At 63.0% G+C, this 26,508-nt stretch overlaps 4 protein-coding genes across 5 annotated transcripts; 2 read left to right on the plus strand and 2 right to left on the minus strand.

Annotated features, from left to right (window-relative positions):
• The first annotated feature begins 4,879 nt into the window (after positions 1 to 4,879).
• On the plus strand, positions 4,880 to 8,292 carry IL12RB1 (interleukin 12 receptor subunit beta 1). The gene is made up of 13 exons (XM_042835698.1): positions 4,880 to 4,894; positions 5,000 to 5,169; positions 5,236 to 5,390; positions 5,487 to 5,532; positions 5,624 to 5,734; positions 5,816 to 5,898; positions 5,979 to 6,195; positions 6,278 to 6,448; positions 6,524 to 6,625; positions 6,712 to 6,852; positions 6,940 to 7,089; positions 7,193 to 7,283; positions 7,356 to 8,292. Exons 3-13 carry the CDS (start codon positions 5,262 to 5,264, stop codon positions 7,897 to 7,899), a joined length of 1,785 nt encoding a protein of 594 aa, XP_042691632.1. The 5' UTR covers positions 4,880 to 4,894; positions 5,000 to 5,169; positions 5,236 to 5,261; the 3' UTR covers positions 7,900 to 8,292.
• Positions 8,293 to 13,112: 4,820 nt separating this feature from the next.
• Positions 13,113 to 18,937, minus strand: ARRDC2 (arrestin domain containing 2). 2 transcript variants are annotated; one of them, XM_042835669.1, is made up of 8 exons: positions 18,594 to 18,937; positions 15,700 to 15,766; positions 15,441 to 15,588; positions 15,097 to 15,199; positions 14,672 to 14,928; positions 14,294 to 14,453; positions 14,029 to 14,180; positions 13,113 to 13,951 (listed from the first exon to the last, which is right to left on the minus strand). In XM_042835669.1, the coding sequence occupies exons 1-8, from the start codon at positions 18,856 to 18,858 to the stop codon at positions 13,898 to 13,900; spliced, it is 1,206 nt and encodes a 401-aa protein (XP_042691603.1). In that variant the 5' UTR covers positions 18,859 to 18,937; the 3' UTR covers positions 13,113 to 13,897. The 2 variants fall into 2 exon arrangements, with proteins under 2 accessions (XP_042691603.1, XP_042691602.1); XM_042835668.1 differs by lacking the exon at positions 18,594 to 18,937 and adding an exon at positions 16,018 to 16,307.
• A 147-nt stretch (positions 18,938 to 19,084) lies between these two features.
• TEX45 (testis expressed 45) lies at positions 19,085 to 24,004 on the minus strand. The gene is made up of 9 exons (XM_042835667.1): positions 23,476 to 24,004; positions 22,930 to 23,033; positions 22,670 to 22,764; positions 22,463 to 22,578; positions 22,099 to 22,217; positions 21,713 to 21,914; positions 20,744 to 20,829; positions 20,449 to 20,619; positions 19,085 to 19,335 (listed from the first exon to the last, which is right to left on the minus strand). The coding sequence occupies exons 1-9, from the start codon at positions 24,002 to 24,004 to the stop codon at positions 19,270 to 19,272; spliced, it is 1,488 nt and encodes a 495-aa protein (XP_042691601.1). The 3' UTR covers positions 19,085 to 19,269.
• Positions 24,005 to 24,303: 299 nt separating this feature from the next.
• On the plus strand, positions 24,304 to 26,183 carry PEX11G (peroxisomal biogenesis factor 11 gamma). The gene is made up of 4 exons (XM_042835670.1): positions 24,304 to 24,411; positions 24,503 to 24,681; positions 24,754 to 24,804; positions 25,076 to 26,183. The coding sequence occupies exons 1-4, from the start codon at positions 24,373 to 24,375 to the stop codon at positions 25,302 to 25,304; spliced, it is 498 nt and encodes a 165-aa protein (XP_042691604.1). The 5' UTR covers positions 24,304 to 24,372; the 3' UTR covers positions 25,305 to 26,183.
• The last annotated feature ends 325 nt before the right edge of the window (positions 26,184 to 26,508 follow it).

The following is a 26,508-nucleotide window of genomic DNA, read 5'->3' on the forward strand; positions in this document are numbered from 1 at the left end:
GCTGCAGGGGCTCAGCAGCGTCGGGCTCTGGCTGCTCGGGGACAGGCTGCAAGGCAACGGTGTGAGCGGCACCCGGCACCTGGGGGCACCGCACAGCAGCAGCAATTCCCCTCCCGGGGCACCATCGGGAACGGGGGACAAAGAGCAAGGAGAGGGGAGAGAGCCGGAAGGGAGACGTTGTGGGCAGGGCTGAAGGGGGCACAGGCTGGGGGCGAGGGCTGGGGATGCGGGAGGGCAGACGCCACGGCGGGCGGGAAAGCTGGGGATGCTCGGGATGAGGGGACGCCCAGGGGATGGGGGGGTTGTGACGGGGGGATGCGGAGATGCTCAGCACGCGGGATGTGGGGATGTTGGCGATGCGGGGATGCCGCTGTCGCCATCAGCCCGAGCCCGGCGCCGCCGGCAGCCCCTTTCCGACTCACTCCAAGGTCAGCGCGGGGATCTTCAGCCGCTCCCGCCGCGCCTTCATGCCGCCGCCGCCGCTCCGCTCCGCTCCGCCCGTCGCACCGGCAGCCCCCGCGCTGGGCGGCTCCAACGGGCGGCGGCAGCGGCGGCACCGCCGGGAGCGGAGCTCGGCCCGCCGGGCACGGACCCGCCCCTGCAGATCGGTACGGCTCGAAACGGCTCGGCACGGCTCAGTACAGCTCGGCACGGCTCGGCACCGCGCGGCACCGCAGCCCCCAGCTCCCAGCACAGCCCGGACGGCGCAGAAGCTGCTCGGGGCCACTCCGCTCCCGGGCTTTGCCTGGGCACAGAGCAGCACCGTTGCAGGACGGTCCAGTACAGCACCAGTTCCTATAACGGCCCCAGCGCCCCCTCCAGCGCACCCCTGACACAGCACCCGTGTGCCCCACAGCCCCAAAGAGGCATTGCAGCAGCGGTGCACCCCCTCATCACCCCACAGTGCCCCGAACAGCCTCAGCACAGCTTCAGGATCGGCTCCTGCCGCACGCCGGTGCACCCCAATACACCACGGAACGTCCCAACGCACTGCGGCAGCACAGCTCGCCCCAGTGCACTCCAGTACTGCCCAGTACACCCTTACACACACGTATCACATCTCTTTGGCATCAGAAAGCACGGTGATCCCACTCCGGGTTTGGGCACGGCGAGACCTGGCCACCCCAAGGTGGCATCCAGCTGAGCCCTGCAGGCGGCAGTGCGGCCCCAGGCGCAGCCCTCCCGGTGACGCCACCGTCCCACGCGGTGCAGCTCGGCAGACTTACGCTCTCCCTCGGCGCGGCAGACTCAGCTCCTTCTGCAACGAGAAAAGCAACGAGCGGGGTCAGGGCTGCCACCGCTGCACCGCAGGGACCATCCCCACAGAGGGGTCAGCACGGGGGGGCAGCTGCTCCTCAGCGCCCTGCACTGGTGGCTGCGTGGCCAGGCCTCGAGGACAGGAGACGACAGCCGCGGGGTGATGGCTGTGCCCCCATCCCCGTCCCTGCCCCCCGTCCCACAGACTCGGCCGTGGGCAGCAGCCGGCGCCCCTCACGCTGTTTATTTTTCCAGCCGATGGGAAGATCTCTGGTGGAAGCTGTTTGCTTGCAGGTGGCACGAGGGGCAAAGGGCAGCGGTGCAGCACAGCAGCCTCCGTGCAGCAGGGACCGAGCGCCCACCCGTGTGCCACCCAGCAGACACAGGGAGCCGTGGGTGCCGGCGGGCAGCGCGTGCCGTGGTGACTGCGGGACGGAGGCGCACGTGGTGGCCGCACGTGCTGCTGACGCCCATCACTGCCCCGATCTGTGCCCAACGGCCCCGTACCCCTAAGCAGCTTAACCGCATTCCCCTCCTGGCAGCGCCCAGGGGTGGAGGCTGTGTGAGCTGCTGCTGTCACTCCTGCACCCCACGCAGCCGGGGTACCCGCGCCCCGTCCCGCTGCCCCCACGGAAATCCCTGGGTTGGGGCGCGCAGCAACACAGTGATGCAGCAGCGTTGCCATGACAACGGGTGACATCACGCCCCGATGCACAGCGATTCGGCAGCGGGGGCCCGTGGGTGCTGGGGGCGGCGGGGGGGTGCGTGGTACCGGGGTGGGTGCGCCGTGACAGTGTGGGTGCACGGTGTCGGTGTCCTGGAGCAGCACTGTGACCCCACGGCCGGGTGCTGGGTCCCCGCACGGAGCGGGAGCTCCCCCAGCACCCTCACCCCGCTGTCCCTCGGCTGAGATCCCCATCCTCACCCAGGGCCACGCCATCGGCTGCCCGGACAGCGCTGGCACTGGGGACAGCACTGGGGGCGGCACTTCTGCCCGATGCGTTGGGACAACCGTCCCCACCTGCTGCAGGGAGCCGAACCCACGGCCGCGGGGCTGCTCCCCCCAGGGACCACCCGAGAGCAGCGCTGTGGCTGCCGTGGTGCTGCGGTTGCTGTGGGGTCCCTTCCCCCCACCGCCCCCCACTGCAGCAGCACGCAGCACAGCGCGGCGCCCCGGGGAGCTGCCAGCTCGGATGAAGGCAGCTTCGTACCGCGCTCCAACCGCACCGACAGCTCGGGACGGCCCGCGGGGGGCAGCGCTCCGTTTTGCAGATGGGGACGGAGTTGTGAGGTCACCCGGAAAATCGGCGCAGAGCTTCGGGCTCAGTGTGAGCCCCCGCTGCGGCCGTCTGCCTGCCCTCCGACAGGGGCGGCGGGGATCTGGGGGTGTGGGAGAAGGATAGGCGGGGGGGTTGGAGCCCCTGGGGGTGCGCAGTGGGGCTGGGGGCTGCAAACCCTCACGGCCGTGGTTGGGCAAAAATTGGGCATCGCTGGGATGGGGGTCCCGCGCTGCTCCCACGGAGCCCCCGGCAGAGCCCCGCACACGGTCCTGTGCCCCCCGGCACCCACAGCCGGGATCCTCTCCCACAGCCGGCACCGCACCCCAATCCCACCCGCAGCACCGCTCCTCGCACGCACGGCAGCCCCCTCTCCCGCACACACGGCTCCCGCTCGCACACGCACTCACCGAGCATCCACCCTTCTCGCACCCACATCCAACACGCACACACACGCACACAGCCGCCCTCCGGCACCCACCCCGCGCCCACCCGCCCCGCGCAGCTCCGCGCCGCTCACCTGCAGCCCCCTCCGCCGCAGGATGCTGGGCTCGTCCATTCCGCCGCGCCGCGCCGCCGCCTCCCGCTGCTCCCGCTCCGCCCGGTGCTCCCGGTGCGCCGCCCAGCGGCCCCGGCACGGCGCGGCACGGCACGGGGGTGGCTGGGAGCGGGGCGGGCGGCGCGGTGGTCCCTTCCTCCCTGATGGCCCGGCACAGTAAGGGCTGAGCCACGTCCGGCACGGCGCAGGTCAGCATGGCACGGCGTGGTGCGGCTGTGGCGTGGCCTGGCCTGGTTTGGCACGGCACTGCATGGCAAGGCACAGCTTAGTTTGGCACAACACGGAACAGCACAGCTTGGTTTGGAGCAGCGTGGCACGGCATGGCACAGCTTCATTTGGCATGGCACAGCTTGGTTTGGTGTGGTGAATGGCACAGCTCAGTTTGGCACGACACCCCCAGCGCAGCACAGCTTCATTTGGCACAGCGTGGCACGGCACGGCGTGGTTTGGCACAGCACGCTGCTCCAAGAGCCACAGGGCTGAGCGTGCGCCCACGGCGGTGGGCTGAGGGGTCACAGCCGCCCCTGCACGGCGCTCCACCACCGCCGCCGCGCCGTCCCCACGCGGAGCGGCGCACAAGGGGACATTTTCTGCGGGGACAACGGCGCTCTGTGCGCGGTGCCACCCGGCTCTGCCGCCCGCGATCACACGGCGCCCGGTGACGCCATGTCCTGTGCCTCAGTGGGGCTTTGTTGTGACCTCGAGGGGGGGACGATGTGCGCTGGGGGCCGGAGGGCTCTGCCCGGACATGCGGCCCCGCGCTGGGAGCAGCCCCGACCTCGCAGCTCCTGATTCACCAAATACGGGCAGCGCATCAAAGCCACGACGTGCAGGTTGCCAAAAAAAGAAAAAGCAAAAAAGAAAAAGCAGCGCAACACAACACCTCTTTTGCTTACCTTGCTTTTCTGGCAGCGTCGGGGCGGGTGTGCGGGCACAGCGGGGGACATCAACGCTGCTTTCTCTTTTGGTTTTGGTCCAAGAGAAGCACGCGCCAACACCGGCAACGGCCGCGCTCAGCAGCAGAGGAAGCGGCAGTGGGGGCAGAGCCGGGGGGAGAGGGACCCTGCGGGGGGGGCGCGGTGAGGATGGAGCGCGGAGGGGTCCCGGCGCTGCGGTGGCTGCTGCTGGCGTTGGCGCTGCCGGCGCGGGGCGGTGAGTGCTGCCGCGATGGGAGATAAAAGCAGAGGGTTTCGCTGAGCGATACGGGGTGATAAGGGAAGGGAGTGGAGCAGGGAGCTTTCATGGCAGCGGACGGAGGTGTTCCGGGCACGGTGCTGGGGCTGCGGGCAGCGGGATGGGGTCTGAATGGTGCTGGCGGGCAAAGCTGCGTGGCATCCATGGGAGAAGAGGGCTTTTTGGGAATCACTGCACGACTGCCGTTGTCTCTCTGCCCCACTGCGCGGCGCAGCACTGCCTGCAGCACGCGGCCGTCCCGGTGCCGGGGGCCCACAGCCCCACTGCCGGCTGAGCCCGCCCCCCCTCTGCACGGCCTCCGAGCCACCTCCGGCCGCTGTGGGTCATGTGGAGTCGCAATGGTACCGGGGGGCTGGAGGGGGCCCTGCAGGGAGCTGGGAGATGGAGCACCTCTGGCCCCGGCCCCCCTCCCCATCCCCATGACCCCAGGTCAAGCAAGCTCCACTACCCCAAACCCCCACGAGCCCGGGTGTGATTCCCTACACACAGGTGCCCCCGATCCCCCCCCCGGGCTCTCCTGCTTCAGGCGCTGCAGCTCCGGCCCCTTCACCTGCTCCTGGCCGCCCCAGGGCCCCGCCGGCAGCACCACCTACGTCCTCGTGCTCTGGTGAGTTGGGGACAACGTGTCCATCAGGAGCACACAGGGGACACTTGGTGCCACAGGGGACATGGTGCCACTGCTGTACACCACGGCTGAGCGCTTTCCCTGCAGCTATGTGAGCCGGCAGCTGTGCCAGCAGCACGATGCGGGCACCGCCACGGTGCGCACCCTGAAGCAGCACCAAGTTTATGTCCGTACCAACGCCACGGCCTGGGTGGAGGCGCGCTGGGGACAGCATCTGGAGCGCAGCCCCAACATCACGCTGCACCTCGACGAGGCCGGTGAGTGCTGGGGACCAGGCAGGGCGGCGGGCTGCAGTGGTCACCACAGCTGTGCTGTCCCCGCAGTGAAGCTGGATCCCCCTTCCCATGGGATGTCCTTCACCAAGGCCAATGGGCGCCTGGAGCTGAGGCTGCCGCGGCCGCAGTGTCACCACAAGGAGCGGCCGCCGCCACGCAGGGAGGCTCGATTCCGCCGGGTGGGTGATGGCAGCTGGATGCAGGTGAGGGGACCAAAGAGATCCCCCAACCACCACGTCCCCTGCACCTCGGTCAGCATCACCATCACCCGGTGGCCGGTGCCACCGTTCTCTCCGCAGGTGATGTGTGAGACAGGGAAGGGTGAGGATGGAGAGGATGACCCAGGTCTGTTTTGCCCCATGCTCAGGGTTGGGGTGGGGGAACAAACTCATCCTGAGAGGGGTCACCTCACCACCACCCACCTGGTGCTCTGCAGTGACCTGCGAGCTGGGGGGAACCGCTGCCTTCGAGGTGCAGCTCCGGCACAGGACGCAGCACTGGAGCAGCCACTGGAGCGACTGGAGCCCATCCATCTTCATCCCCGAGGGTGAGTGCGACGCCAGGAGGGACCCCACATCCCTGCACCTGGCCGGCACGCACCTGGGTGAGCGCATCGCTCCTCTCGCAGAGATCCTGGAGAGCCCCGCACTGAGCTTCAGGCTGGGACACCTCGGGAGAAACGGGCAGAGGCTGCTACAGCTGGGCTGGCAGGTGGGCAGGTGGGCGCACTGCTGGGACGGCTCCGTGTCCTGCAGGCACCCCACAGCATTGCCACCGCTGTCCCCACGCAGCGCGCCAGCGCGGCACAGGGGGACGTCAGCTACACCCTGCGTGCCCACATGCCGGAGTGCAGCTGCGCCGAGGAGGACGAGGTGGTGCTGGGGGCAGAGGAGACAGAGTACAACCTCACGCTCTGCGGGGCTGCATACGAGATCGTGCTGACGGCCACCAACGCCGCAGGAAGCAGCCCTGCACGGCGGCTGCAGGTGCCGGTGGAGCAGCACACGGGTACCCAAAAAGGCCACAGAAAAGACGAGGCTCCTTGGCCCGGCACCACCCTCACCTCTCTGCTCCCCGTGTTTTGCCCCAGAGCTCAGCTTCCAGAACATCAGCTCTGTGGGCACCATGGTGATCGCACGCTGGGAGGCACCAACGCGAGGCTTCGCCTTCTGCTTTGAGCGGCAGCGGACGCCGGGAGCCCCACAGCCGGGGCGCTGCGTGCAGGAGGAGTTCCTCGCACGCAGCTCCCACTGGCAGGCAGGCACGGCAGCGCCCCGAGCCCCAACGCCCTCCTGCTGGCTGCGGCCACGCGGTGACGGTGCCGCTCCTCACGTAGGGCCGCTGGAAGCGCCGGCTTGTTACCGGCTCGCCGTGCACGGCCGCGGCGCAGAGCAGGACTGGGCCACCTTCGCTCTGCAGCATCACTTCGTCGGCAACAGTACGTAGGCAGCGGGGACATCGCAACCCCCCGGTGCCGCGCAGGGGGCCGGCCGGACCCTCAACATCCGCTCCCGCCCCACGCAGCCTCGTTGGCCGCCTCTGTCCGCATCAACGCCAGCGCCGATGCCGCCGTGCTGCTCTGGGAGCCGTCCCTACGCGCTGCTTGCCCCGGGGCGCTGCTGGGGTACCGCGTGTGCCACGCTGCTGAAGGGGACAACGTGACATGTGAGTGGTGGCACCGCTGCCAGGAGGGTGGGGGGGACCGAGGGAGGGCGGCTCTGAGCACTGCTGCCCACGCGGCGTCACTTACAGATGGCGACGTGGACGCATCAGCATCGCGATACGCGCTGCGAGACCTGAAACCAGGCACCGCCTACAGGGTGGGCATCCAGGAGGTGGCGGCGGGCGGCGGGGGCACCTGCAGTGCCCGGTGGCACTTCCAGACCACGGCGCTGGGTAACGGTGGGGGACCTCCTCCCTTTCTCATGGGGACCTTCCTGTGTCCCATTGGGCACAGGAACGCGGGGCTGGGATGTCACCATCACCCAGAGGTGCTCATCTCCAGGTGGAGCGGTGTGGAGCTCCAACCTGAAGTACCTGGGCATCTCGCTGGGGATCCCAGCTGCCGCCCTCATCTACCAGCTGAGCAAGAAGAGGTGAGAACAGGCAGAATGACGGTTCCTCCGTGCCCCTCTCCCCCCGCATTGACCCCACTGCCATCTCCCCAGGCTCCACGGGATGCTCTTCCCTCCCCTGCCCAAACCTACCGGCAGCGAAGCCCTCCGGTTCTCAGCCAGTGAGATGAGCCAGGTGAGCTGCAGTGTGCGCCCTGGGATGAGCTGTGAAGCCGAGACCTCCCAGCACAGTGCTTCTTCTCCCCAACAGAACAAGCCCTGGAAGAGCTTCCTGGAGCCCTCGGAGCAGCTCAGCCCCGGGGAGTTGCTGGTAATGGAGCTGAGCCCTGAAAATGAGGCAGCCGCCAGCACGCGGCCCCACACACCACAGCTCAGCCCCGAAGAACCGATGGAGCCACTGCAGCCACACTGCAAGGTGGAGCTGCCCTTCACGTACCGGCGGCAGGAGGTGCTGGACCCGGAGCCAGGGGGGTCAGGGGGGCTGGGGGAGGTCCCCACCTGTGGCCCCACAGCTGCAGAGGAGGGCGCAGGGAGCTGGGGGCTGAGCCAGGCGCTGCCACCTCTTGTGCTGCTCAAACCCACCTCCCCACAGGATCAGGAGGGTGTGGGGCTGCTGCAGGAGAAGGCGGTGCCTTAGGGATCCCAGGGATGGGGGACAAAGCGGGTCCCTCAGACAGCGAGGGGGTGATGCTGAGGGCCCGGGAGGGCTGATGCTGAGCATCCAGGTGTGATGCTGAACGCCCTCCCCAAGGCCCTGCGGGCACTTTCCTGGGGGTTTCTGATTTCCAGGAACACTGCTGCATTGCACAGGGCCGGGACCCAGTGAGGCACAGTGCAGCCCAAAATAATGAGGGCAGGAGGCTGCGGGCTCAGCTCCCCCTACGGGGGTGGGGATGTTTCCTTGGGCACGAGGAAGCTGCTTTGGGAGCACATCAGAGTGAAGACTGCATCCCTGCCCCCGTGGGATGGGGGCACAGCCAAGCCCAGCGCCGAGCACTGAAACACCAGAGTGTAGAAGTAAAGAAAACCAAACAGCAGCACCGCCGTGCTCTCCTTGTCCCACCAGGGTCGAGGAACTCCGGGGTTTGCAGTTGGGCCCCCAAGCAGTGGGGTGAGACACGTGGGGCTGCGGGAGCCGCGCCGTATCTGGGGCAGAACTTTCGGCAGCGGTTTGTGGTCCGCCTGCCCCACACCGGGGTATAGGCGGCCTCCGGTGGGTGCTGAGAGAGCAAAAATTAACGCTGAGGAAACAGAAAACGGGTTCAAGAGGCAAGAGGGAGATGTGGGCAGAGGCAGCGTCCCCCGGTCCCGCCACACGAGGGGTTTCCTCCCCTTCGGCTGCTGCTCGGAGCACCCCGGGCTGCGGAGGTCCCCGCGTTTTGGGGCACTCCGTCGTGTCCGCCGTCACCGCGTCGGAGCCACCAACGGGACCACGAGGTGGCAGCAGCCCCGCGCTCCCCTCCCGCAGCCTCACGCCGCCATCGTCGCACAAACCGACCCCAACCGAACCCCCACCGCGGACATCCCAACCCCGCGGGGTTTTGGGGCAGCACAGCACATCCCCGCCGCACGGCGCTGACCCTTCCCCGGTCCTATCGCAGCGCTGCAGCCCCGCTCCGTCCCCTCCAAACCCAAAGCGGTGGGGCTGAGGAGGATGACGAGCAGCCAGCAGCCCCCCGCCCCCCACGGCGCTTCTTTTTAGGGCTTTGGTTGCGACGGACCCAACTCGCAGCGCACCCGGCGGCGGTGCTCACCGCTGCTCGCAGAGGAAGTGCTGCGTTACGGGAGCGCAGCGCTCGGGTTGCAGCCCGGCTGCTGTTTACAGCCCAACTTTTAGGGTCACGGCTCGGGCCGAGCACATGGCCCGGCACGGGGCCAGGACACGGGAATCCGACAGCGAGACTGTGGCAGGACAGCAAGTCCCCGGCACCGTCTGAAAAACACCCCAAGGGGGGGCGGTGGGGGCAGGGGTTCTCTCCGTGCCCGCGGGGTCACCCCTTTGGGGACAGCCCCGTCCCGAGCGGCACGGTGACCCCGTGCACCCACAGAGCCCGGGGGCACAGAGCAAGGGAAAATTAATGAAGCTTCGCGTGATGCCAATTAGCACGAATGAGCGGCTCAGGCTTCCCTAATGAGTTTAAACGGCACAGAACTATTTTCCAAAAGAGTTTCCGGGAGCGGCCGTGCAGGCGGCGATCCGAGCACGGCCACGGGAGCGGCACAGGGACGGGAACGGCTGCAAGGACACAGCATCGGCCGCATCGACTCACCACGCACAGCCCGGACACACTGCGGCATCGGCCGCGTGCGGGCTGAGAACGGGCAGCTCATCGCACGGGAGCTTGGGACTCCTCCCAGGCGGATGAGGATCGAAAGTCATCCCTCAGGAATGGGGAAAATCCCGCAGGAATGGGGAAAAAGCTCAGCCCGACACAGCAGCCCCAAAGGCGCCCCAAAGCGGCCGCCGCCCCCTGCGTCGGGTCGGAGCTTTTCCTTCTCACAACGGATCCGAGGAGCCGACGAGCCGCACACCGCGTGCCCCGACGTCCCGAGCCGCGCCAATTCCGGCCCCGCCGCCGTTATTTTTGGAGCAGGCCGCACCGCGCCGTGCTTTTCCCGGTGCCGGCCGTGGGAGCTCCGCACATCGCCGCTCCCAGCGCTGCCCCAATGCGGAGCCCCGCCCGCACTCACGGCGGTGCGTTTCCCATCCCCCCGTCCTTCCTCCCCCAACCCCGGGGCGTTGCAGCCCCCACTGCGGCACCGTGCTGAGGGAGCGGCAAACCCCGCAGTTCCGGAGCTGCACCCCCCAAAAAAAACAACCTCCTTGGGGTCCCCAAATCCCCCGCTCCAAAACGGCCCCGGGCGCTGCCGGGCGCGCACCGAGGGGTGCAACGGGGCGGAGAAGCGGCCGCGCGCGGTGCGGTTTTGCAGCTCCGGGTGTTTCTGCGCTGCGTTTCGCAACCGACGACAACAGCAGCTCCGCTCTTTGCACGCTCACACACGCACACACTCACACTCACTCACACACACACTGCGCAGCGCTGCTGTTTTCTCGCGCTCGCTCCTCAGGATGAGGTTTTTCTTTGCCACGAGCGTACGGAATGGAAAGTGTCTCTGGTCACGGCTGCGCTTTGGGGGCGGTCGGGGCCGGGGGGGCCGCGCGGTGCCCGGAGCTTTGCGGGCTTTAGCAGCGGTGGAGCGGAACCGACGCCCCCAAACGGGTCAGCGAGGACAACGGCGGTGCGGGACGCCGAAAACAGCGCCGGGTTGGGCAGCAAATCTCAGCGGCTGCACGGCGCCGAGTCCGCAACAAACAACCCGACACCCGCGGGTCCTCCTGCTCTGCCCGCGGGGCGCTCCTCCCCAGCGCTCTCCCTGTTTTTCTCTCTGAGAACCACAAGAAAGCGGAGCAAACCGCGCTGCCGCCGGCCACAACCAGCGCGGCCCGGCCCCGACGGGACGGCCGCATCACACGGCTGCTTATCAGGAAAGTCCTCTCCCTCAGCGCGCTGTAAACCCTCTGACATCACGGCAATGGGGATCACGCTTGCTGGCGAGCCGGGCAGCAGCCGCGGGCTCCGTGGGGTCGGGGTGTAACCACGGGCTGCGGGTGGGCCGAGGGGTTCAATGGGACAAATCCACCCCCCGGCCCCGCTGTCCATCGACAGAGCAGAGCAGCTGTTTGCTTGGACTCACGGCTCTGCGGGGACAGGAGACAAACGCGGTGACGGCCCCCACCTGTGTGACCCTTCGGCTCCGTTCCCTGATGTCCTTCAGAACTAAAAGCCGAACTGCGAAACTGCAAATGTGAGGCAGCTCTGAGAACTGGCAGGGAGAAGAACAGCACAGCAGTGGGGGCTTTGTGCAAAGGGACCAGCAGGAGCGATGTCACCACGTGTCACACCCCAGCTATGGGCACGGGGGTCCCCGCACTGCCCATCACGTGCTGCCAGCAGGTGAACGCACGGCTTCTCCTCCTTGCCGTCCTTGTTGTTTTTCTGGACCTGGCCCTCCACCAAGGAGAGTCAAAATATTTGTCTCCGTGTTTGTGCCTGCAGGGAGGGACCTGGGGATGCCTGCCGGGACCTGGGGCTGCGGGGGGGGGGGGGGGGGGGTCCTCTCCACCACCCACAGCCCCGGCCCCGCGGCCGCTGTTTACCCATAGACATGTTTGTGAGCCGCTTCCCTGCTCTGAAATCATTGGACAAAAGTCAAAAGCCGTAAAAATTTTCCATTGTCCACAAGAGGGGCTGCTTTCCTGCCGGGGTTGTGACACACAGCACACACCAGCAGACCCTCGGAGGCGCTGTGCGCCCGTCCGTCCGTCCGTCCGCTCCAGGCCTCCCTCTGTGCATAACGCAGCGCTGGCTCTGTGCGATCTCTCCCCACTGCGGGCAGCCGAAGCCCCGGAGCACTGCAGGAGGAGCAGTCGTTCCTGTCCAACCCGCACAGGGATTCCCCAAATCCCCCACGCAGGGCGGTGTGAGCAGGGCTGCGCCTCTGTTTAGGTGGGCAGCAGTGGCTCCGGTGTCCCCACGTGAAAGGGTCCCCAGGGATCAGATTTTGCAGCACTGGAGCAAAAACAGTGAAAATAATGGAGGTAATGATGGGGTTGGGGGAGCGGGGGGGGGGCAGTCCCACTGCTGGCCCTGTATCTCGCAGGCTCGCACCCATCAGGGTGCAAACCCAGCCGTACCCCAGCTGTCCGACCCCATCCATGCTGGAGCTCCCACCACGTGGCTCCCAACACGCACAGCTGGGAGGTGGTGGAGGAAGAGCTGTTTTCCCGGAGCTGGATGGATGCCCGCGCTGTTAATCCGCAGCCCTCGGAGCACATTCTGTCCCTGCCAGCGCCGCCGCCGGCACGGGGGGGGGGAGGAGGGGAGAACCGACCCTGGGAAGGATGCGGCGGCTCAGGGCCACCCATGGGTGCACAGCATGCCGTGGCCTTCTGCAAGTGGCACCGGAGCAGAGCGGGGACGCAGCAGACAGACGGCAGCACGGAGGCTCTGGGCTGCGGGAGAAGGGCTTTGGAGCCGAGGCTGCAGAGCAGGGGATGCCAGCTCTGTCCCTGGGGGTATTTTTAGCCCTTCCGGGACTGGAGGACTTGTAAAGCCAACGCTGCGGCTTTCCGAGGAAGCCCTGAGGCTGTTACAAGAAGAGTTGCTGGAAAGATGGCTCCAGGGAGAAGCAGAGCACATGGGGGGTGTGCATCTGCAAGCAACATCACCATGAAGCATCTCCATCCTTGTCCCGAGGGGAGGCGAAGCAAAGGGAGGCTTGGGTAAAGGTGTATGGAGCACCTGTGGGTCCTGCGTGGCAGCGCTGGCATGGGGTGCAGGTCTGAACACTGAGCAAGGTCCAAAAAGCAAGAAAGGAAATGAAAACCCAAACAGAAAAGAAACATAAAGAAGAAAAATACACACACACACACAAAAAGGAAAACAAACAAAAAAAGAAGAAAAACAAACAAAACCAGGGGGAAAAGTCACATTCCAGCAGCAGTGTTTGTCACAGCACAGCCCTGGAGGACACTGTGGAACTCAGCCCCGTTTCAGACCTCAGCCCCACTGCAGACCCTCTGAGATCTGCTGTGCTCAGCAGGCACGGGGTGCAGAAGTGCAGCAAACCCAAAGCTCACTGTGAGCACAGCAGATGCAGGAGCTGCACGACGGGGAACATCAGCACTGCAGAACCCGACGGGTGCTGCCATGGGGGTGGAAGGGGTTGAGGCCACACGGAAGAGGAACAGTGGCACACAGCAGAGCAGCGTGCTGCTGAGCTCTGGGAAAGGGGAAGCAGCACTGGGGCACCCAGCGTGACTCCAAATGCAAAAGCTGAGAGCTGCAGTTGGTTAAAAGAAATTTATTTCAGAGAAATCACCCTAACTGAAGTTGTACGAAAAGAGTAACGTCAGAGACAAAGAGTGGTCGGTATAAAAGTGGTCACTGATACAAACAATAGAAAATCCTCTGAGCAATGCCCAGCACCGGGGCTGGGGCTCTGCGCAGGGGTCGGGGGGAACGCACAGTCTCTGGTGGCTGCCCTGGAGGACTCACTCCAGCTTTTTTTCTTAGGCCAACAAAGCACTGTGAGGGGCCACGTCTGTGCCACCCTGCAGGAGCAGCACCGAAACACCACCGCAGATCTCTGCTGCTTTGGGAATTACACAGCCCCAATGTTGGCCACGGGGGGCTCTGCAGCCCCCACCCAGCTGCCAGGCAGCTCCAGCCACCCCTGCAGCAGCTCCCGGCTCCCAGCCGTGCTCACCAGCAGCACAGTCTGCCTCACCCGGCCAGTTTTCTCCTTAGGAAACTGCAGTTCTGGAGAAGCAACTGCAGCAGCAGAGCTGCACCCTCAGCACCGCGGGGTCCAAACCCAGCACAGGATTTAAACATTCTCTGGATTCCCTGCAACACCTCCGAGCTCAAAGCTCTCCACAGCAGGAGGTGCTGGAGCACACATAGAGGAGCATCATCCCAGCTCCATCCGAACCCCAAAACGCTGGGGCGGTTCCAGCCCTTCAGACCCCACAGGGCAGTGCCTGTGGTGGGGGCTCAGCGCTCTCATGCGCCCACTGCCATCCTGCGGGCGCTCTGACTGCAGCCCAACGGTCACGATGCCATCAGCACTGCTCAGCAGGTCATGCAGCGCGGGCGGATGCCGTCTGAAGGTGGGTTCGGGTCGATCTGCAACACCAAACCCAGAGTCAGGACCCCCGGCAGCAGTGGGTGCATCACCCCGCACCGCCCGCACGGCTCCTCACCTCAGAGTAGAGCGGAGGCGGTCGGAAGCGGAACTCCTGGATGTAGGCGAAGAAGGGCCCTTCCAGAACAGCGCCGAGCTCGCTGCGGCACGGCGGGGCCAGGCTCTGCTCGGCTGTGGGGCTGGGCACCACCGCTGAGTAATCGGGGGGGGCTGAAGAGAAGAAAGAAAAGCGTCGAGGAATGGGGAACGTGCAGCTGAAGCGGCTTCAAGCGTGCCGTTCCCTGACTCATCGAGGCTGAAAACGTGCCCTGCCCTCTGCTCACCTTCAGGCTGCTCGGGGATGCTGCTCAGCCAGTCCAGGGTGATGCTGTACTGACTGCTGATGCTGGACGTGCGGCTGCCAAACGGATGCAGTGGGATCGTCCCGATGACGAGCGGCAGCTCCAGGAGCAGCTTGGATGTGCCAGGAATATCCACACAGACCTGCAGGCAGTGGGGGAACTCAGCTGTGGCGTTACTCCCACAGAGGGGCAGAGCTTTCCCGGGTGAAGGGAAGAAGGGAATTCTTGCAGTTGGACACGCAGGGAGATGCTCAGCACAAGACATGGCACAGAGCACCAACCTTGATAAGCACAGCTTTGGGAAGACGGGAACAGCCAGCAGAGAGCTGAGCCCCACCGCGGTCCCCACGCAGCCCTCACCTTCAGGGCATATTCCACTTGGATGACACGGCACTGCAGGATGGACGGCCCCACCGGGGGGATCTTCAGCGCCCGCCCGTGCCACACCTCGCGCTTCCCCGCAGCGATGGAGTCCCCGACGATGCTGGTCACCACTGACTTCTTCTGCTTCTTGGTGCCCCGAGCGATGAAGGTCTGAGTCTGAATGATGGCTGCTTTGGGCACCACCGCCCGGTTGGTGCAGTTGTCAATCTCAGCAAAGATAGGGATGACCTCACCTGCCGAGCAGACGCACATGTTGCAGACGGAGCCCAGTCCTGCCCCGAGGAATTCCTGCACGGGGGTCACTGGGGGTTCATCTGCCCGTTGGCACGGCGGGGACGAGCAGGTGACCCCAAGTCCCCTCCAGCCAAAGTTCACCCTGGGCGCCCGAGGGAGGTGCTCACCGGGGGTGTAGCCTTTGCGGTCGATCTTGGCAGTCACTGAGACCTGGCCACGATTGCAGTACCAGGCGCGGGCGAGTTTCTCCTTAGCACCCGCCTGGGGAGCCTGAAAAAAGGGACGGGCAGAGGCTGCTCAGAAAGGAACAATAAAACACAAGGCAAGCGCTTCCCTGGCACAGCCAACCTGCTGGGGAGCAGCACCGGCTCCTAGGAGCCTTATGCAAGATGCTGTTGCAATGCATTCCAGCTCCCAAAAAGCAGGAGGTGCAGCAGCCTCTGCACTCCTGGCGCCCATCCCCGCCGCATGGCGCACCCCTGACAAGCTCTGCTCGGGCACGGGGGCTCACCAGCAGTGCAGGGGTGTTGATGTCGATGGGTTCGATGACGGTGAACTCCTTCTTCACCTTTTTCACCGTGGCCCACGGCCGGTGCAGCTTGGCCTTCACCCAGTAGCGCACGCTGCCGTGTTTGCCCTCGAAGGACGTCGCCAGGGTCCTGGAAGTGAGAAGGAGTGACTCCGAGGGCTCTGCCGGCAGGTTTGTGGCGGAGGTGCCGTACTCCCAGCAGCGGCTCTTCCCCTCTGTGTTAAGGAAACCATGAACTTACTCTGGGAGCTGGAAGGTGAAGGGGAACTCGTGCCTTCCTGCCTGCAGGACGGTGACTTCGCCGTTATCTGTGGGCAGAACAGACGGAGGGCGATTATCTCCCACCCGCGGGGCTCCGCGCCGGGATGGAGCACACGAAGGGACGGGATCCTTCTGCCGGGGCTGCACCGCCAAACCGCCACCGCGCCCCGCAACCCCACCCCGCTCAGCACGGGGTCCCGCAGCCCACCCGGCCGGGGGAGGCACGGCGCGGGGATCCCCACTGGGTGCGGGGTGCCGGGCCGGGGGCGCGCGGGGGGCTCGGAGCCCGCAGCCGTACCTGGCGGCGCCAGCAGCGTGTCGCGGTGGCTGAGGAACTCCACCTGATCGCTGTAGCTCTGCGTGTAAGCGGTGCTGGAACCGGCGCTGCGCGATTCGGTCCAGTGGACGCGGGCGGCTCCGAGCGCCCGCAACCGGAGCGCCCCGCAGCGCGCGGCCCCCGCCAGCTCCAGCACCACGCGCCCAACCACCGTCTGCCCCGGGCTGAAGGCGGCCGGCGATCCCCGCTCCGCGCCCTCCAGCACGATCAGGAAGCGCTTGAGGCGATCGAACAGCATGGCGAGAGATGGCGGCTCCAACAACTCGCCCCGCCGCCGCCCAGCGCCGCTTTAAGTGCCCGGCGCGCCCCGGGGGCGGCCCCGGCGGGGCGGGACGGGACGGGACGGGGCGGCCCCGGCAGGCGCCGCAAAACAACGCAACGAGCATGTGCGGGCGGTACGGCCCCCTCCCCCCTGCTCCCAGGGCTTCCTCGGACCTACAGCCGTCTGGTGCCCGTCGCTGCGGAGCCTCGGCACCCGCTCACCCCCGTGGCGGTGCGGTGGGGAGCCCACGAGATGGGGCCGAGTGGTGATGCGGGGAAAGCTGCTCGGGGCCGCGGCTCCGCTCATTTCTAAGAAATGAAGAACTGGCTCCCGTTCAGCTTGTGCAATGCGCGGTGAGCAACGCGTCCCCCCCGGGCCGTTCAACCAGGCGAATGGCGGCTCTGCGCCGCCCTGCGCTGCGTTTGTGACAAATCTCACCCACGGGGCCTCGCTCTGCGCCCAGCATCGCTGCCGTGCAGTTGGGGTCAAAGCACGGCGGTGGGGAGCTGCGGGTCCGCAGTGCGAGGGCAGGAGCCGTGCTTCGTTATCTTTACGTGACCGTTTGCTGCCGTGAGCAAATATGAATCATTGCAAACGCTGCAAAGGAGCGCGGCGGCGGTGGGAAGAAGGAAGCGAGGCGCGTCCTGGCACAGCGGAGCTCCGGGAAAGCTGCGGGCGGCCCCCGCGGTGACTCAGCCTCACCCACGGCCGCAGCCCCCCCCCCCCCCCCATTCCCTGGGGACCCACGGAGCTCTGCGGCCACGGTGCCACCCCGGCATTTTGTGAGCCCAAACCCAGCCCCGGCCTCAGCTGTGTGCACGGGGCCGGCCGCAGCCCCCCCGGCTGGGACAGAAGGGGCACTGCTCGCAGAGTGCCGTGGGACCCCTCCCAGCACCCCATGTGGGTGCACCCAGGGCCTCGCCTTTGCCCATGAAACCCTGTTGTCCCTTCCTTCCCGCTCGCACGCTCTGCCTGCGATGGCCCTGAGCACTTCTCCATGGCTTCTGTTTGGGAGCACAGCAGAGTCCCACGCTCACTGCTCTGCCAGCGAGCTGCAGATAAACCCAGTGAGCGCAGCACAGCACACTTATCTCCACCCGGCTCACTGCTGCGTTGCCATGGCAAACTCTGCATTTCCCAAACGTAGCCCAACTCATCAGGAAGCAACGAGGGAGCAGTTGTGGGACCCCCGGACGACAGCATATTTTCCCCAGCCCCTCTCTGTGCTGCTGGTGGCAGAGGCACAGAACAGGACCCGGCAGGACGGACACATGGGAGCAGTTGTGGCTGCAGAGCAGCGCTTCTCCCAGCCCACATCACTGCTGTGATCACAGACCCGTGTCCCCCACAAAGCAGAGAAGGAAGCAATGTGCAGGTGATGCAATGGCACCCACAGGGCTCCCTGCTCCCCGCACAGCCGCCAGCTCCACGCTGCAAGAGCGCAGGGCCGGTGACTCCCCAGCCCTTGGCTGAAAGCCTTCCTCCAGGCAGCCCTATCCTGAATTGTTATGGGATGCTTTACACGCCTGCAGCTGCCGTGGGGCCACCTGTAGGCACAGCAGAGAAAGGCCACTGCCGAAAAGACAGGAGCTCCGTAGCAATGAAGATGTTCAGAACAAGGTGGTAAGGCACAGTCAGCTCGAAAAAGAGTGTATGGCCCTACAGTGCAGGCTGGAGACAAGAGCAGCTCCAGGCAGGCAGCTCCCATGTGACCCCTCCACCGGCAGCGAGGCTCTGCCTCTGGACAGTGGTGGATTTCAGAGTCGGGGAAACCCCATGGCAGCAACGACGGTGGCACAGCGGCTGCAGCGGTGTCGCTGTCTGTGAGGCAGAGTTAACGAGCAGGTGGACAGCTGACAAGTCCCATGCCACTGGGCTCTGGATCATTTCATCCCAACTACACAAATAACTCAAGTGCCTTCTCCTCACGCAGCAGATCCAAGCAACACACCAGCCGGGCATGTGGCTCCAGCACCAGAAAACTGAAAGCAAATATTTACCGAGCTCCTAAGTGCTCTTTCCACACTTGCGAACAGACCCCGTGTTTGCACTTCCCTGCGCAAACAGAACAAAAGCCACAAACCTCCGTGTTCACCAGCCTGGAGTCCGCAGGCAGCCTCGCAGCAACCCTCGGCAGAGGTCAAGAGGCAGAACCCTGCTTGCAGATGGCACCGGCGCGAGGAGGGCGGTGATGTGCCCAGAGTGGGGCCTGCAGCCCGCGGGGTCCCGACCCACCGCACGGCGGCACAGAGCCGCTCCCCAGCCCCAGCCTTACCGGGGATGAGCTGGCGGCGGCGGTTCAGGAAGGTCTGGAAGGCGGTGTAGTCGTGGTAGACGATGTTGAGCCCCACGCTGCGGGTCTCCAACCAGTGCACGATCGCACGCCCGCGAGCACAAACCTCCAACGCCCGCAGGCGCAGGGCACCGCGCAGCTCCAGCCGCACGCGGCCGTGCAGCAGCTCCCCGCTGCCGTAGGCTCCCCACGCTCTCCCGTCCTCCAGCTCCACCGCCAAGCTCCGCACGCGCCCCGGCGGCTGCATTGCTGCTGGCCCGCTTTGCCCTGCGGCTCCGACGTGCGGCCCTCCAGGGGAAGGAAGGAAGAGCAAAGGCTGCACCGAAATCCCCTCTCTGCCCCTGCCCCCAGCCCTGCAGGCTCCCCAGGTGGGGCTCAGACTCTGCTTTGTGGTGACGCTTCAGCGTTGGCCTTGCGTGCGAGGCGGGTGCGGTGCCAAGGGGAGCTGAGGAGGTCGGCGACGGGGCTTTTAAAGCAAAGGAGGAGTAACGTCACTTCGTCTTATCTCCGAGCCGCAGCCGCTGTTGGTGTGCCGTGGGTACGTGCTGGTGGCTCCGTCTGCAGGGAGGAGTGTTGTGCTGGTTTTACACTGCGGGGTCTGTTTGGCCTTCCCAACTCAGGCAGTCCTGAGGCATTTCTGTGAGTGGTTGGAGGGGGCTTAGAAAGCAAAGATCTTTTCCCCAAAAGCCAGCAGAACTTTCTGTGTCTGAAACTGCAACAGGATCTACGTGAAAAGAAAGCAAACAACTGCAGCCCACCCCCAGCAGCAGCTCACCACCGAAAGCTGGTGCTCAGCATTTAACCCCAGGGAACAGTGGCTGTTTCTGCAGTAGCACAACAGGTAGCAATGCCAACTTATGGTCATTAAAAATATGGGACAGACCTGCAGCGTGTGCAAGTCCCTGTTACTACACCCAGTGAAGCAATCTATACGTTTGAATCTCGGTGTTTGCAAAATGCCAGCAAATGACACCGTGAGGAGCAGCTGTGGGAATCTGCAAGGCTTGAGTAAGGCTTCTTTCAAGTACACGTGGGACAAAGAGCAGCCCTTTCCCAAGAGATGTAATGTCAAATCTCAAGAGAAAAGCACGGGCAGTTTGTGGGCCACTGCTCACATACAGACTGCAGCAATTGGAAATGAGTTAGCAAGCCTGTTCTAATACTGCACTGCTGGCTCACAGCACACGTGAATCAAATCCATCTGCACCAAAAGGCTGAGAAGAGCTCGTGAAGTGGCAGCTGTGACAAGGCAGCAGCTGGAGCTGCTCACTCGGCCTCCCTTTAAAATGCCTACATCCCCACCAGAGTTAGTGCAAGCTCAGCATTCAGGGAATCCCCAGGAGCTTATCAACTCAACAGAAATACTCTGCTTGTTGCTAGGAAAACAGCCCCGCTCATCATAAGCCGAGAGCGCTGCTTCTCCACCCTCCTGTTCACTGACCTTTGGTTTCGGGCCTTGACACCAAAATCCAAACAGATAACACGGGATTCCAGCCCACACGCAGCCCTGACGCTTCTGATCTCTCGCCCTTCCCCTGAGCTTCCCCCGCTCCCTCCTGCCCAGCACCCGCCTGGAGGCACTGCGTGGATCCTGCAGCTCCAGAGAGGTGTCACCCGTGTCTTTGGACCAATCCCCTGGTGTTTATTGCTGTCACAACACTTCGCGTCCTCATTCAACTCTTGAAATAAACGTTCACTGTAATAACACACAGCTGGGCCAGGAGCAGGGCCAGACCGGCAGCAGCAGAACAGCTGGGTAACACAACACAGGCAGTTGATGTTGCAGGAAGTTCTGGGCAAGCAGGGAAAAGGGGGAGCATCACTGTGTAAGGAGCACCTTTCCCTGGGAGCAATATTCTTTCAGGGTCCCCAGCGGGACGCAGCTCACGTGGCAGTTTGCTGCTTGGATTTCTGCTGTGTCTCTGTACTTGGGTGTGAACTCATCCTTCTGCTCGGTACTGAAGAAACTCTGCTGCTTCCAGGGCAGCACCAGGTGTGAGCACTTCATCTGAGGAGAGAGCAGCACGTGGGCATGGGTGGAACATGAACTTCACAGGGTGGCTACAGCTTTGCTTTGCATAATCCCTCTTCCCAAACCTGCCCACGGTGAATGCTGGCTGTTAGCGCTGTACCTGCTGTAGCACGTCTTCAGAGAGCCGTTGCTTCTGCTGTCTGTGTGGGACCAGCGTAGCCTGGGTGGTGCTGATGGGATTTTCACCTGTTCACAGATTGCAGTCAAAAGACAATTCAAGCCAGTAAATTGGGAGGACGTCAGAAAAGCTTTGCAGTTTGTCTTGCAGTCACAGATCTGCAGACGCTCCATTAATGAGAGGCAAAGACAGACTTTGCAGTCAGCCCTGCAGGGCAAACCTTTGCCCAGCAAACAGCTGCGGACCGACAGCTCTCACTGAGGAGGTAAATGAAGAAATTCACGTGGAAGACATAGGAATATCATTCCACATGCTGGGTATGAAGGCAGTGACAAGGGCAATTTTGACTGCTATCTGCTCCGCATCTAAAGCGAATGTCTTAAAAACACACACAGCACAAAGGGACCTCGCTCAGATGCAGGCTGTTGGCCATCAGGAACAGTGCCAGAGGAGGATTTTAATGCCTCCCACGACCAGCTCAAACTGCATCTCTTCCTGAGGTTGCAAAAGCACAGCTTTTAATTCAAATCCTCCCCCAAATACAAAGTAAATTCAGAAAACAAATATAGCAAGGGAGAAAGGTCAAGCCTCTGGTTTGTGTCCCAGAAAACATTCATGCCACCACCTGAACGTGCTAACAATTCCTACACAATAGGAGCGAGTGACTGCAGTGACAAAGAAGTGAGCTGTCACACGGGGAGGTGAAAGGGCCTGAAATGAGCAGTCGCCCCGTGCAGCAGGGGGCTGAGCGTGGCTGTTCTGCCCGATTTCAAAGTACTGGCTTTGTTTTCCTAATGACACTGAAGCTGCACCCATGCCTGCCTGCCATCTTCAACCCAAGATATTTGAGCTGCTTCCTTTCCCAGAGCACCAGGCACTGCTTTTCCTTGCACAGACCCAGGAGAACCTCGCAGGCTTCCTCCAGCACCAGGACAGCCTGAGCAACCTTACTGTGGTAGCAGAAGGGGATGTGGCTGTCACGGTGGCTCTTGCTGTTTCCTGTCACCCTCTGGGGCTGCAGTGGTGGCTGGTAGTCTGAGTGCTGTGTTGTGCTGAAGAAACAGGAGCCTGAAAGGTCATCTCCTAAGCAGACATTGCTTCCATGTTTCTGCAGCAGCAAGTCAGGCTTCGGGGAGAAGTTCCACCTGCCAGCCTACAGAACACAATGGCTGGCTGTAACAGAAGTAGGCTGGAGCTGGGAAAGGTGCCCTGTGTCACATCACACCCCCACGCAGCCCAGAGGCTCGTGTTGCCAGCCAGCATGGAAAGGGGAGAATGGACAACAGAGGCCTAGGAAAGTGCTTAAAAACACCCACACAGCAAGGATGGGAACAGACCTCTGGGTAGAAGAGCTGTGTCGTGGTAATTCTTGCCAGTGCACGATTTCTCTCTGGGTCTTCATCACCTCTGGGGATGGATGAAGTGTTTTTGTTCAGACAGGCAATAGCTACAGGCTCTGGCAAAGGCGAGAGTGAAGGACGTAGCTGTTGAACCTGCTAGGAATGAAACTGAACCCCACTGTGAGGATACTGGCACTGAGTATGTAAGAACAATAAAATGTTAAAAACAGAAATTCACATATGTATGATAGTCATGCATTACACCTTTTGTCTATATTATTAAGGCCAAGTGATAAAAAACACCGTTCAGCTGGTTATAAACCTTAGCAGAGGTCTGCATGTTGTCTTTGCATCACCTTACCTGCATTATGTACTGGAAAGAGCTCTGACATCGAGGTGGAGAACCTGGTGCGACCATCACCTGGCTGCACATTTGTGTGGTGAATCTGGAAGGCAGCGCATTCCTTGTCATAGAACCTGCAAGATAACAGATCTGAGCTGCTTAAATAGCAATGCTCATCAGAAGGAGCAGCTGCTGGGATGCTCGTCAGCCTATCCTGCTGAATACCTGTGCTCCCTTTTGCCCGGGGCAGTGTAGGCATACTTCTGCTCGCTCATAGATCCACTGCTTCTGGGATCCCCAAATTTTATACGAGATTTGTGCTGAAGGGAAGCAAACAGAGCTATGAAACTGCTGCTCAAAGCACGATCCCTTTGTTTCCCACCTCTGTCTTTCCATCTGCTGTTTTTTCAGTTGCACAGGACAGAATTCAACATGGCAAGGTGCTGAAAACCGTGTCTTGGTCATCCCCAAATTCATGTTGTTACCTTCTCACTTGGCTTTGCAGGTGGACCGTGTTCACCTTTAAACTGCATTTGATGAGAAGTGTGGTAATAGGGCCGTCCATCCCCTTTAATAATGGGAGCACATCCTGCAAACGGCCAGAAGGGGAACTGGTGTTATTTAAAACAAAACAATACAACTCAGCTCTATTTACACTTGTAAGGAAATATGACTGAGATTAAAGCTATACTCTCAAGACAGCGGCTCCCAAATTGATTCAGCACCGTTGAATGGCAGAGCATTTAACACCAGATTAAAACTGCAGAACGTGGATGTGGTGCATCAGAAGCAGTGCAGCTTTTGAGTGAGAACAGCAGCACCTGAGGGACTGCAAGCGGAGATGTTTGCTGCTGGGAACGCTTGGCGCCCTTGGCTGAAGCCGTTTTATGAGCATCGGGTTGATTAATTCAGTCATAAAACGAGAAGGCAGAACATCCACCCGGCTTTAATGGTTGGCAGCGTGGTTCTGAGCCAGGCCACCGCCAGTCCGTGCTGGGGATCCCGGCAGCCTCTGACGCCGGAGCTCTCACCGCTGTGGGAGTGACGCGCCCTGGCAGCGGGACGGACCTCGTGCGCTGGGTACGAGGTGCTGTGCACTGAAGGAGGGAGCCCGATTTTCTCCCTGTCTCCACAAAGAACTCCGCCGCTGCTCTGCTGCGCTCTGGGGAGGGCGGGCTGCGGGGGGGGGGCTGCGGGGCAGGGGAAGCTGTCCTTCATCGCCGAGGAGCAGATGCGAACGCGGGGGTCTGCGTGCATTCGGACGCACGGCGCCGGGGCGAGGCAGGGGCTGCGCTGCCGCAGGGGCCGCTCCGGGAACGCCAGGCGCGTCTCCGAGCAGCGCGCGCCGCCCTCGGCCCCGCTCCGCCCCAACACGGCCCCGCTGCGGGGCGGCTCGGCCGGCGTCGGCCTGCGATGCCCCCAGTAAGGGGGGAACTGAAGGTGAGAAAATGGCCGACCGTCGTCCCGGGAGCCGCCGCGGGCAGCGCCCGGCTGCGGGTGGGAGGCCCACGGGAACGGAACGGCCGCGAGACGAGCCGGGATCGGGGTCCGGGCCGCCATCCCCGCGCGTAGGCCGCGTCACCGTGGCGACGGCGCCGCCCTCCCGGCATGCCTCGCGCGGCGGCCCGGCACGGGGGCGTTGCTATGGCGGCGGGGGCCCTGGACGCGCTGGTGGCGGCGCTCGAGTCGCACCGCGGCCGGGACCGCGCGGTGAGTGCGGGCGGAGCGGCCTTGCGGCGGCCCTGTAGCGGCCCTGTCCCTCACCTCGTTCTCCGCAGGTCCGCGCTCTGTCTTATGGCTGCCAGCTGGCGGGCGGCGCGCTGGCCGGGACGCGGAGCCCCGCCGAGGGGCTGCCCGGGAGCCTCCTGGCCGTGTCGGCCCAGCTGAGCTCCTGCCGCACCGTCCTGCGCCTGCTGGACGACTTGGCCATGCTCAGCTACAGCCGCGCCTACGGGCTGGGGCCCAAGGTGAGCGCGGGCCGCGGGGCGCGGCGGGAGGAGGCCGCTGGGCCGCGGGCATCAGGGCGCGTCCGTGTCCGTGTCCGTGTGCTCCCCGCAGGACGAGGACGTGCTGGTGCGAGGGCTGTCGGTGCTCCGCAACGTGGCCGACCAGCTCTACTACCCCTGCGAGCACGTCGCCTGGGCGGCCGACAACGGCGTCATCCGCGGCCGCTCCCTGCGCTGGTGGGCAGCCAGCACGGCGCTCTGGGGGCTCTCGCTGGTGCTGGGCACCCTGCGGTGAGCGCCGGCCCTCGGCTCGGATCCCCGCCGCTGCTCTGCAGCAGTGACTTCAGTTTGCTTCCTTTCCAGATCCCTGAGAATCCTGTTCCGGTTAAGAAGGAAGCTGAGGCAGCAGAAGCGGTATGATTCCTCTCCCTGCTTCTACACCTGTTATCACCTGAATATTTTTATTTATTCTCATTCGTGAGCTGTAATTGCACGGAATTGTAGGATGATAAGATCGTAGGATCACAGGCTTGGGCTGGAAGGGACCTCAGAGCTCATCGGGTTCCAACCCCCTGCCTCAGGCACGGTTACAGCTGTTAGATCACATCGCCCAGGGCCCCATCCACCCCGGCCTTAAACACCTCCAGGTACAGTACACCATCACTAATATTATGTTTGTTTCCAGTGCTCCGCCTTCACCACAGAGTCAACAGAAAATGCGAGCCCAAGTGAAGGCTGAAGTTCTGAGCATCGTCAGTAACTTGGCAGATCTCTGCAACGCCATCCATTGGCTGCCACCGGGGTTCCTGTGGGCCGGACGGTTCCCTCCGTGGTTAGTGGGGCTCCTGGGGACCATCTCCTCCCTGATTGGTATCTACCAGGCATCTGGAAAGGGCAGTTCTGGAGCTGCGTGAGCTATAATTAAGCTTCTAAAACCCAAGTTTAATGTGGTAAGAAGGTATTTAATGAGGCAGGCTGGATGTTAACTTTCCTGGATGCCAATGATTCTAATTCCATGAATCCTGTAATTGAGAGTGTAATCAGAAGCTCTGTTACAGAGAGGGTTACTTATGGCTGACAGATTTTATTCATAGAAATCTTTTGGGTGAATCCTCTGAAAATCAGAATCTGATAGGATTGATAACAGAGGAAAAAAAGGTTGTGGTCGCTTCCAGCCTTCCTGTACTTCAAAAGACAGCTGGAACCCCCCAGTCCCCGCTCTCGTGTAAAAGAGCACAAAGTGTTTGGTGGAAAAACAGCCATGATTGTTTGACTCGGAACTTCCAGAGGATGGATTCGGTGAGTTCCAGCTCCAGGCCCAGCACCTGGTGCTTCCCTGAGCCACAGAGCTGACCTTGATGGTGGAAGTTTCTCTGTCAGAGGTTTTGGTGTCTGAGCCCACAGCAGCTGATACCCCAAACACAGACAGGAGCGGGTGGCAGAGGGAGGCTGGTGGGTGGCAGCTCCTTGTGACTGCTGCATTTCTTTAGAGGCCGTAGGGGAAATAGCAGCAGCTGTATGCAGTGCCTTGCCAAGCTTTCTTCCAGCTTTTCTACCCGAGGAGAAACCAGAACAAGCCAAAAGGTGCACTGAGGCTCGGGCTGTGCCTTTGTGGAAGGCCACCGGGTGGAGCTGTTCCACCGAGCTCTGCGAGAGCCGCCGGGCTTGGAAAAGAAAAAAAGGAAGAAATGTTGTTGATCATTTTTGAAATAACTGGTGAAACCAATGCACGAGTGAGTTTTACAATCATATCTTTAAACGGTGCCAATAATAAATGTGAGAAATGCTTCAAAGGCGGCCTTGGGTCATCATTACTTCTGATGAGTGGACAAACGTCATTTATCTGGCTTCAGAAAGCCCCAAACTGTTTCCAGGCAACGGAAGACGTTGGTGCTGTGCTGCTGCAGCACCCACGGGCAGGCAGAGACCATCTGTTACCCATCTTCCTTCAAGTGGAAATGATTCAGAGCACCTCACTGCTGGAGGTTTTCGCAGAGATGGGTCTTTTGGAAGCAGTGCTCCTCCATCTGAGCAGCGTTGTGTCCCGCGTTGCCCAGTGCCGCATGGCTCACCTCGCTGGGATGTTTGGCTTTTGTGTGCGTGTAACAAAGAGCAGAA

The sequence above is a fragment of the Centrocercus urophasianus genome, unplaced genomic scaffold (assembly GCF_019232065.1).
Source record: "Centrocercus urophasianus isolate 14NV4802_14NV808 unplaced genomic scaffold, USGS_Curo_1.0 seq_54, whole genome shotgun sequence".
Classification (NCBI taxonomy): domain Eukaryota; kingdom Metazoa; phylum Chordata; class Aves; order Galliformes; family Phasianidae; genus Centrocercus; species Centrocercus urophasianus.